General features: G+C 44.3%; 1 protein-coding gene across 1 annotated transcript; it reads right to left on the reverse strand.

Moving 5' to 3' along the window:
- Nucleotides 1-378: 378 nt before the first annotated feature.
- On the reverse strand, nucleotides 379-10,946 carry WNT9B (Wnt family member 9B). Its single transcript, XM_042836850.1, has 4 exons — nucleotides 10,936-10,946; nucleotides 5,940-6,196; nucleotides 1,633-1,898; nucleotides 379-855 (listed from the first exon to the last, which is right to left on the reverse strand). The coding sequence occupies exons 2-4, from the start codon at nucleotides 6,118-6,120 to the stop codon at nucleotides 379-381; spliced, it is 924 nt and encodes a 307-aa protein (XP_042692784.1). The 5' UTR covers nucleotides 6,121-6,196; nucleotides 10,936-10,946.
- Between the last annotated feature and the right edge of the window lie 584 nt (nucleotides 10,947-11,530).

Below are 11,530 nucleotides of genomic sequence, written 5' to 3' on the forward strand. Positions count from 1 at the left end.
CAGTCCTTCTTTTCTCTCCTCCTGGCAACAGGGTAAAAGCCCTTGGTATTTTGATGTCACCACCCCAACGCATTTCCATAAGTGCAAGTGAGGGATGGCAGAGGGGAATATTCCTGCATGTGGTTACAAGCTCAAGAGAGTTTGACTGCCTCAGTGTTCTTACTGTCCCCATATCACTTCCACTCTCTCCTTCCTGATGTGTTACCTGGCAAACCTCTGCATTTCATACTCTGTCCCCAGACTGGGGGATCTCAGCACTGAGATAACAGGACATTTTTGGTGCTTGTCTTCTCCCTTACACCACCTTTGAGAATCACATCCCACTCTCTATACTGCTTTCTTGTACTATAGGATTTGCCTTAACCCTCCAGCACTGATTTACTGCTTGCAACTGTAGACCACTTCTTCCTGCATGCACTGTTGGCACTCAACATAGCAGCACCACTGCACCTGACAGTGGCAAGAAAAGGTAACGAGGCGGCTCTGGGTGTTGTAGCCTCGTCCACAACACATGCTGTCACAGTTGCCCTCCCGAGAGCACGTTCTCCCAGCAGTTCCCAGGGAGTATTTGCTGGGACGGCAGAAACTGGGCGAATCCTCCACATACACCAAGTCGGTGGCGCGGGGCGAAGCATGGTGCTTGGTGGAATGGCTGTGTCTCTGCGGGCTGGCCAGCTCTGAGTGTCCCACAGCATCATTGGTGGTGCTGAAGACCTTGACAGCATCATCGTAGCGCAGCTTCAGCAGTCGTCCAACCTCATGGAAGGGTGAAAGCTGCTTCCAACAAGTCCGGACGGCACACGAACCGGAGACGCCGTGGCACTTGCATGTGGTTTTCAGTCCATTTTTGACAGCCTGATGAGGAAGAGAAGTGGTATCAATACCTGCCAGGAGCATGAGCCTTGTTTTGGATAGAGAGATCGCCTCAGGTGCAGACAGGCTGTAAGTACTTTGACATGGTCTAAAGCAGTCACAGACATGAGTGGATGGTTGGACTTATTGGTCTTTCAAACCTTAATGATTCTATGATTCTGCTTTGGATTTATTGGTGTTATTCCTATTTTATGCAGGGAAATCTAAAAAAAACACAAAGGAATGACTACAGAGTTCACCAAAGAGTGACAGCTTGAATGCCTGAATATTGAGGCTAGTCAAATTCTCACTAAGCAGATGTGTGCAATAGCAGCAGTAGTCAACCATGAAACTGCATGTCCAGCATTATCAATTCCCCTTCTTAGTGTAATCAAATCAAGACAGTGCTCTAATCAAACAAGTAATTGGTCTCAATAAATGGAAAACAGTGTTAAGTCAGTAGAGTGTAACACAAAGGTCAAAATGCTCAATCTAATGGTCTCCCTAACTCAAAAATGTGACACAACCATATCCATAGCAAATTCATACAGATGTTTCAAATTACCAGATGGATCACAGGTGATCTCAAGAGTGCCAGCCCTTGCTGCTCTCCTAATCCAAACATGCAACTCATGTCAGAGTGTAGGAGACTCTCAGTAGCACAAGGTCCAAAACACACAGGTAAACCAGTCTCTGTTCTCAATTGGAGCAGTGAATATTCAACCTCAGATGATGGGTTGGAAGACTTGCACCAAGCCCTAACTTTCTTCTAGATCTCACCTTGATGCCCACATTGGTGTTGTGGATGTCCACCTTGGCCCGCAGATCTTTGCCAATCCTCTTCTGACCCAAGAACTTTTTCAGGAACTTGGTGCTGTATTTGAGGTTGTCCCCACACACACCCCATTGCCAGGCTTTGCGGTTCTCCAGGTCTGGGGAATCATCACAGGTGCAGCGCTCCATGCGACCCGCGCTGCATGCTCTGGCCAAGGAGTGGGTGAGAGCTGCAGAAGACACTGCATATAGGAAGGCTGTTTCCTTAAAACCTGCACAAGAGAAGGATTAGGAGAGGGTAGGAGCAAGGAAGGCAAAGTGAGGTGTTTGTCCACAGCACTGACAGACAGTCCTGGGAACATGAGCAACTATGAAAAGTCACGGAACTCTGTTTGACCACAACCTCACCACAGAGCTGATAGGTGTGAATCGGGGCAGTCACTGAAACCATGTTGTGATTTAAAATTGGGAACCGTTTAGCAGAGACTGGAAAAAGACTTTATAAATATTTTAAGAAATTGACCCACTTATATCAAAATGTTTTTAATTGGGACATGGTAATAATATTTTGTATCAAAAGATCACACGTGGTTTGATTGGAAAAGGCTTCATGTTGGAAAAACATCCTGGGCAAGGACAGATTCTGTAGATTTTATGACTTCTCTGCGAAGTATCTCCCCCTGTAACTGTGGTGGTTCTTTCTGAAGACATCCTGCTTTTGAAACCAGGAAAAATTTTGGTTTAGGAAAAATACATCTGTACATGTCGTGGAGGGAAACATACATTACACACTGGAAAATTCCAATTTTCCTTCTGCAAAAGAAGAAATAAATCTTTTTCCCTAAAAAAATGAAAGAGAGAACCACAGAGATCTGGTCCAGCCTTGTAGTTAGTCCTGCTTTGAGCAGTGGTTGGAAGGGACATATGGAATCCATCCAGTCCAGCCTCAAATCCTTCCACCAGTCTATTCATCTAGCAGGGGAGCTGAACTTCCTGATCTCCAAAGGTCCCTTCCAGTCACTGTTATTCCAAGATTCTTTTCTCTCAAAGAGTTCTCATCCAGTTCTAATAACAGATCTGACCACTGACAGCTGAGATCCAGGTGAGGCCACCATAAAAGTGATAACAGAAGCGGACAAATAACTCATCAACAAGAAGGAGGAAAAAATTACTAACTGAACAGAGGTTGTGTCTGCAACTTCAAGGCAAACTTCATATGCAATTGTTGGAATTCCAAAATCTTACATGAAATATCTAGCAGTAGTCTGGATATGGATGAAAGAGGCAAGAAAATGTTGAGGAAGTCAATGAGGTCAATCAGTAACCTTCTTCCTGTCTCTCTATTTTAGTTATTCAGGAGAAATGACTACCAGCTAGACCTTCTGGCTGACACTCTAAGAGTGTCTAAAAGCTAAAAGAATAATAAAAAAATGTCTCCACATCCATTTAAAGTTTTGGAAAAAAATGTGGGATGCAGTCAGTGCAGATTATGAACACCAACATGATGCCCCACACATGTGAGATCCTAAATTTGACAAAAAATTTCAGCAGCAGATCCTGAAATCCTTACCAGATTCCCTGCATCCTATCTGGCTATGTGCATTTCAGAAACGCTTTCCCATACCATACAAAGCTAGCAGTACCACTCAGCCCCACACACTGCTAAATCTGACTTTGTGGAACACCACACGGCTTCTGCTATTTCTGACTGGTGATCGTTTGGTTCCTTCTGTGGCATTCCACGTAACTGCTGGCCAGATATCAACCCACTTGAAATCAGAGACCATTGCTTGTGGTCAGACCATTGCAGACAGCAAGATAACGAGCATACTTCCAAATCACGTCCTTCCTCTCCTCCCTCCTATCTCTTTTTATGGCAGAGGTTCAGTGTCCAAATTGTCCAACTCTTGCCTGAAAAGTGTACAGTGATTCCCCCTGGACCATCATTTCTCTTGAATTATTCCTCTACCTCATCAGCCTGCAACTCCAGGACAACCTTTGCTGTGATGGTAAGACACTGTTACGTGGCTTGGTGTGCTTTAGACCACGATGAAAACTATAATAGGATGAATTGAGCTGTGTGGTGATTCTGTCAAAGGAAAAAATGCTCGAGGTCAAAGATTTTTCAGTGTTACAGTAAAGACAGTACAAGCATAACTAGTGATAGGATGAGAGGTAAGGGCCTCACCAGGGCTGGTTGAGGTTGGATATTAGGAAATGTCTGCTTAGAAAGAGTGGTGATGCTTTGGAACAGGCTGCCCAGGGAGGTGTGGGGCTCATCGTCCCTGGAGGTGCTCAAGGAAAGGGCAGATGTAGTACTTAGAAAAATGGTTTAGAGGGCAGTACTGTTGGTGGGTGGATGGTTGGACTGGGTGATCTTAGAGGTCTTTTCCAACCTTAATGATTCTGTGATTCATTTCAGAGCAAGTGGAAGTGATGTCTCTCTGCCCTATAAACACAGACTGTAGAGCAGAGAGATGCTGAGCAGTAGAAAGATTTAGAAAGGAAAGTCTTCTCAAGTTCTGTAGCCCAACCTCTTGCCTGAAGCAGAGTAACTCCAATGTCAGGTCAAGTTGCTCAGGGTTCTGAGTTCTGAAAATCTCCAAGGATGGAAATCATACAACTTCTCTGTGCTGCACCATTTCCAGCTTCCTATAACATCACTGAAAACAGTGGTGGAAAATCGATTACCCTGGCCAACATGAAGCAAAAGAAATGGATTGAAGGAAGGGGCTGTCATTGTAAACCAGCAAGGGAGGCAGGAAATGAAAATAAAGCTGACAGTGCAAAAAATAAAAATAAAAACAGGAAGACCTCAGTGTATGTACTTTTTTTGTTGTTGTTACTAAAAATATGGAATTACAGAAAATAAGAAACGAAGGGAGAACTGATATTGTCTGAGTGATGATTTCCAAACGGCAACACAGTTCTGAATTTGTGAGAAAAAGATCAAAAATGGCAGCTGAAAATGTTTGTCTTTATGTAGGAAATTAACCTGTTTGCAAGTTAAAGGAAAAATGAGAGCTAATAACTGCTTTCATCCAACTGTCCTCTTACACAGGGGATACACGTAGCATACTTTGCTGTATTAAATCATCATTTTATCCTTAAGATGGTGTAATAAAAGTATTCAAAAGCTTATCCCCATCTGCCAAAACAGGTTTTAAATTACAGGTGATATTTTATTTTGTCAATCTGGAGTCCGTGGAAATGTTGGGGCATGCCATCAACAGATAATTAAGTGTTTCCCAGCTATTTGAAGATGAGGATTATTCAATTGTCATTTTCAAGTTCTTTCAGGCTGATGAAGGCAGACATGCCAGAAAGTCACTCAGAATGATCGTGGACACTCATGGGCTAAAAATTCATTGTGTAGCCTTGCAAGAAGGTAAATCTGGTCTTGTTTGTGCTGAAGCTTAGTACAGTTTTAATTTAATATTTAATTTAGTAACATTTGATAATGTTATAATGGTTCAATTGCAATGCCAATTAAAATTTTAATTTAACTCAAGTTAATGCTGGCTTTTTAGCTGCTGTTATGCTCACTTACCTCAAGCTCATCACTTAGAGGATGTTTTCTTCCTCTAAAGCCTTTGTCAAACAGAAGCCAATGACCCTTCTGTCCACTACAGCTGAACATTTATGGAAACTCCAAATATATGAGAAAATGTCTTAGGAGATATTTGTAAATATGCAATGAAATGCATTAAAGCTAAATAGCTTATTTAAATGGTTAATTAGGATTAAATGCTGCATCAGAGATCAGCTGAGCTTTGCATGTGAAAAGATACAAAGAGCTGAAATAAAGACTTGTCTTAAAACGTCACTGATCTTCTAAGCATCATCCTTGATTGCTGGCCAAGAAAGATGGCCAGCATAGGGAAGTCTTGGCCAAAAATCCATAAGCCAACGGTGTGAACTTCTATTTTGCAAACCATGACAAACCACACAGGAAAGATGAGGATAAGACACTGGAGGATAGGAGGCCAAACAGCACTCTTATTCCTAGCTCCCATTCCTAAGCAAAGCAGATGATCTTAGTGGGCAATGTTGGTGGTAGGTGCATAGTTGGGCTGGATGATCTTAGAGGTCTTTTCAAATGCTAATGGTTCTAAGAGTGGGCACAGTGGGGTGGGATGATGGTTGGACCTTAGAGGTCCTAAAAACAAACTTAACAGTTCTATGATTCCACGATTCTACGATCTCTGCACTCTCTGATGACCTCCCTGTGTCCCTCACTGACAGCGAGATGTACATTCCAGGTGATCCAGCACCAAGAGAGATTGATACTTCGAACAAAGACTACCTTGTACCTCGCTTCAGCAGACTGGTCCGTCCCTCCAGGCTGCAGTTCCAGCGCTCACTGCGAAACTGGAACTGGCACTCCATGATCCCAAGGCGGATGGCATCGCGCAACGTCTCCGCCAAGCCGGGCTCCCTCCGACACAACCTCTTCTGCTTGCGGGACAGTTTGAGCAAGTCACACTGCTTCATGTGAGCCTTCCCCTGGGCAGAGTTTGTAGAGGTTCCTAGGGAGGGGAAGTGGGTCAGGGCTTCTTTTCCAGTCAGGCTGAAAGAAAGCAGGAAAACTGTGAGTCGTGGAAAAGAAGAACCTTTCCAGAGCTTTTGGCAGAGAGGAAAGTGTGGCCAACTGAAATGTATTACACTTGGCTGATAAGTAGATTTGTTAAAGAATAAAGTGGGGTTCCACTCCGTATCAGAGAAAAGCAGAGATTTACATCTGAAAATATCTAAAGAGCTAAAACAAATAGTTGTGCTTCAAAACGGCCCTTGAAAGCACTAACTCCCACAAGCACTCCATGTGCTTACAGAATCATAGCACTGAAGAATGGTAGAATCATAGAACTTTTCAACCACAGAATCATATGATCATGGAACAACCAAATTGTTGAATCACAGAACCGTAGAATCATAGAATCACCAAACCATTGGATCATAGGACCATAGAATCATGGAATCAAAGAAACAGAGAACCATAGAACCATAGAACATCAAATAATTCAATCCTAGAACCATTGAACAATAGAACTGTAGGTCATAGAATCATAGGTTGGCCTGGATTGGAATAGACATTCTAGACCATGCTCCATGTATTACATACGATTTAGCTGAAATATGTCACTGATTTTGAGAAAAAATATTTCACTTTCCATAGCAAGATGGTATTTTTATTGGAAATTTCATTTCCTTTAGCATCTCTAGAATGTTTGAAAACATTGTTTTATGTCAGTGCAAGATTTTAAGGCTGCAGACAAACTGGGAAGAGTCACACATTTGCACATTAATCTGGAGTGTCACTCCTGATCACCAGAGGATGTTATCTGCCAGTTCACAAGCAAAGACTTTTAACCCATGGAAAGGACCCAACTGAAGGCCTTCATAGCTCCACAACAGACAGACATTTCTAACACTATGGTCTCAACTGTTAAAGCTCTAGTGGATAACGTAACTTCCACTACAGAGGATGTAAATCAAGTACCACAGCTTCTATTTTAGTTCTCCACGTACTCTGTAAGCATCTCTTCCTGGGCTCATTGTCTACATCTCTCTGTTTTCAATCCAGTCCACCTAGACATGGTATAAAAAGGACAGTTGCAATGCTGAACCTATTGCTTAAATTGATTTTCAAAGTTTTACTATAGACGCCTACACCAAACAGAAGAGAACTGAAACAGGCAAGTTTGTAGAGACTATAAAGAAGTGTCTTGATGTGAATACCTTGACATTTGGTGAATTATAAAAGTTGAAAAAGATTATGAGGCTATATGAACCTTTGGCTTGACAGAGGACAGCTGTTCCCACAGTCACAGACAAAGATTATCTCAAAGATACCCTATGACCTGCCAGTGAGGTTTGGAAGAAGTTGATACTGCCATTCTCCAGATCCTGAAGGATGTTAAATGTTAATATTTGTGAAAAACTCAAAGAGAATAATGAGAGGCACCAACAAAATGGCCTTTCAAGGCGTTGATTTCATTTTCAAAGCAATCTGAATAGTGCACACCAGCAGCACCATGGCACCACTGTACTGGATTTGGCTTGGACGCAGTAGCTCATACGGTGATGTGGTGATTTGTGATGAAATTGATAACACACAAAAGCTTTAGTTTTTGCTGACCTGTGCTTGAATGGAATCAAGGTCTCTTCTGTTCTCACTAGTGAGACAGAGCTTCATTCCATCGGATTGGTGCACACATGCAACTTTCAAAACTAATCTCACATAACTTTCAGTTTAGGGAAGAGGGCAGAGAAACTGGAGTATCCCAAGGTCACACAGTTGACACTGCAGTTGGGCAAACTGCACGTCACTTTTTGGTAATTTAGAGTTTATTATCTATAGATCATACACCAAAAAAATAAAATCTTTGAATTAATGCACACCTGTTAGCAATCTGGAAAAAACAGTAAGGATCTCAAACTTTTATTTCTTTCTACTTTTCTGTCTAAGCACTTTGCTAAATTCATCGTTTTCCTTTAATCTCCTTCCAGCCACATTCCAGCTGCTTAAGAGACTTTTAATGAGAGCCTGTTCCTGTGCAATGCCTAATGTCCCCTGGATCTGAAAGGTCTTAAAAACCTTAAAAATATGCCTTTCCTCTCTCTCCCAAGAAAGGAGAGAAATCAAAGGGAGCCACAACTGTACTCCATATCTGATTTCACCAGCCTTTCATGTTGCACAGAAATACACACCCCATAGATTGCTGCAACAAGCATTCAGGCAAGGCAAAGAGAATATTGAAAGATGACAGATCAAATCAAGGCCACTAAGGCATACTGAGGGTCCTCAGCTCTCCTCTCTTCCTGGCAGCTCAGTGGAACAGAGCTTGCAACTTTTCAGAAGCAACACAAGCTCCATGTAGATCTTGATTCTGGGACAGTCCAACCCAAACCAGCAGCCACATCCATCACTACACAGGAATTCTGAATTTCAGTCTGACTCTGGGATGGCCACACCGCACATAGGACACCCAGCTCTGAGCAAGAGGACTTCATAGAAAATACAGTACTCTGAGATAGTGCCTCAAGAGAAGCCAAGAAATCAAGTTCAGAAAGCCCCCATGAAAAGCCCTAACATCTACTGAGGTTGCTCCAAGAGTAATGCTTTCTACTTACTTCCATGTAACAGATACAAAGAAGATCATTTGGTAAAGCAAATTCCCAGCTGCAAAGCAGTATTTTTTTAATGAATGTCAGTGCTGCCATTTTTTCCTCATGGAGGAATTCAATTCCACACCTTTGCTTCATACACATTTCCTTGTCGGGTACCATTTGTTCAGACTTCTCCTCTTCTGCCGTTCCTCACATGGCAACAAAATGTAATGAAACACCAGTGGAAAGCTCAACCTTTACTGCTGTGCCACCAGCACCCACCTCTGATGTCGTGGGCTAACATCATAAAATAGGAGGCATTACTTTCAGAGCAGCCCTCTGAAATTGCATCTGCAAGTCCCCCAGCCTCTCTACAGTGTCAGACACTGAGAGCTGAGTTAAGAGTAGCTGCAAAATAAGACAACACAGAATGGGAGATTCTGGGCAGCCTGGCACCTCCGTACCGACCGCAGGTCTTTCAGGTCGAGTTATGAAGATTCCAGTGGATCTGAGACATGCTGCAGCCCAGAAAAGACTTCCATCACTTTTGTTGTTCTGCTGACCCAGCAACATCCCACCCAAGCTGGATCTCTTCTGAATTCTGCCCTTAGTTCTAGGACAGCTGCTGCCCAACAGGTGATCTGCATCTTTCCCTGGAGCCTTCTTCTGATGGATTACTCTACTGTTGCCTTACTTTTGTCCTGATAGAGCAAAATTTCCTATTTTCTTCACTGCTACCAACTCACAAAAGGACTCAGGTCCTGTTCTCCATGGACAGGCGCCCAAAGGCTTCCTTCACTTCACATTACATCTTCACAAGGTTTTCCTCAATTAATGTTTGGAAGACAAGGATCTGGCTCATGTCATTATGTCTCTAATACTCTGCAAAGTTAACCCTGAAGCAGGGTCTAAGAGTCCCTCCAATTCAGTACTAGTTTGGACATGAGATATTCCTTTCCCAGGCTGTCACACAGATACTCACACCAGGTCTTCCAAGATGTTCAAGTTCCCCCCTTAACTACTGACTTTGTATTTGAAAATACCCACATATCTCATAATTAACCATCATTAACACAAGTAAGTTCATGGATTTAACGTTCTTTTTTCTATTCTTTTTTTTTTTTCTTTTTTTTTTTTTTTTTTTGAAATTTAAAATAAAATGAAAAGGTGAAAATGTGCCAGACACTTGTTCCAAAACACTCAAAAAAAAAAAAAAAAAAACTATTAAAAAATGAAACTCCAGCCTCGGATCCTGAGATATGTATTGTCAAAAGGCAGCACACCCAGCTTTCTGATGACCAAACAGCAGCTCACACCAAACAGACCATTATCATAGGGTGAAGAATCACTCAGGTTGGTCTATGAAACACATCCAACAGGAGCAATAGGAGCTGCTCTTAGTTATCTGAAAGAGAAACACCAGTATGTTCACTTCCAAAGGCTGCGATCCTGTGCATGTGCCCCTGTAACTGGAAAGCCAGACCCAACGCAACTCCTTTGTGGAGCAACCAAGAAGCACAGTCTTCTGCTCCCAGCAGACTTTCAGATACGAGATAAGCCAAAATACACAATTAATAAATTTTAAATCAGGTGTTCTTAAGTAAGCTTTGAAATAGAAATGAAATGGCAACTATGGTCGTAGGCAAGCAGTGCCACATCTGCAGATGCGCGTGGATTTAGGTAGATGTGCCTCGGGACCAAGAGCCTTCACATGCGTAAGTTAGCAAAGCATGGAGAGGTTTGGCACTTCAGTGAACCCCTGCAATTCTCTGGGCTGCAGTTTCTTTCTGTGCTCAGGGGCATCCTTCTTCACCAGCCCATACCACCCTGGAGCCCCGCAGTGTCCGCACGTCCCTCACACTGGCCCCACGGTTCTCCCTTCTCCCACCTTATTCCCCCCAGGACAGCAGTTTGAACAGGCATTATATCCAGTCAGGATCCAGAGCTAATTTTAAGACCGGCGCAGAAACAGAGCAGAATTTAAGAAAGTCTGTTCTCGTCCCACTTGCACCCAGCTAAAAGCATCTTCCACCCAGATTCTCTCCAGTTGATTCTCCCCCATTCCCTCCTGGGCCCACCGAGCCCCTCTCCCCCACCTCTCCGCAGGAACCCCGCAGTGCCGGCCCCGCAGGTGCGCTCCCCGCGCATCTTCCGCGCATCCCCTCAGCGCTCCCTCCCCGCGATCCCCGCAGCGCTGACCCGAAATAGGCGGCGGCGGGTGGCGGTGGCAGCAGCAGGAGGAGGAAGAGGAGGAGGAGGAGGAGGAGGAGGAAGAGGCGGCAGACGGCAGCTCGCATGGTGCCGGGAGCAGCTCGATGCGCGGCCGCCTGGCGCCGCGGCTCTTTAAGCGGGAGGCGGGGCGGCCCCCTCATGCATCCCGTCCCGTCCCGTCCCGTCCCACACCCCCCGGGCACAGAGTGCAGGACGGCGCCGGGCACCCCCAGCACTCCACGGGGACCCGTCGATCCCTGTGGGATCCGTGGGGCAGGGAGACCTCGGACAGCTGGGTCCCACTTGTGGCTGCCGACCCCAAGAAAAATCACAGAATCATAGAATGGTTGGGTTGGAAGGGACCTTACTGATCGTAGAACTGTGGAATGAGGGTGGGGTTGGATTGGAAGGGATCTTACAAATGACAGAACCTTGGGATCACAGCACAGTTGAGTTGGAGGGGCCTTAAGAATCACCAAGCTCCAACCCCCCGCTCCAACCCCCTCCAACCCACCAGTTAAGGCTGCTGCATCCAACTTGGCCTTGAACATCTCCTGGGATGGGGCATCTACAGCTTTTAATG

Source organism: Centrocercus urophasianus, unplaced genomic scaffold (assembly GCF_019232065.1).
Source record: "Centrocercus urophasianus isolate 14NV4802_14NV808 unplaced genomic scaffold, USGS_Curo_1.0 seq_64, whole genome shotgun sequence".
NCBI lineage: Eukaryota > Metazoa > Chordata > Aves > Galliformes > Phasianidae > Centrocercus > Centrocercus urophasianus.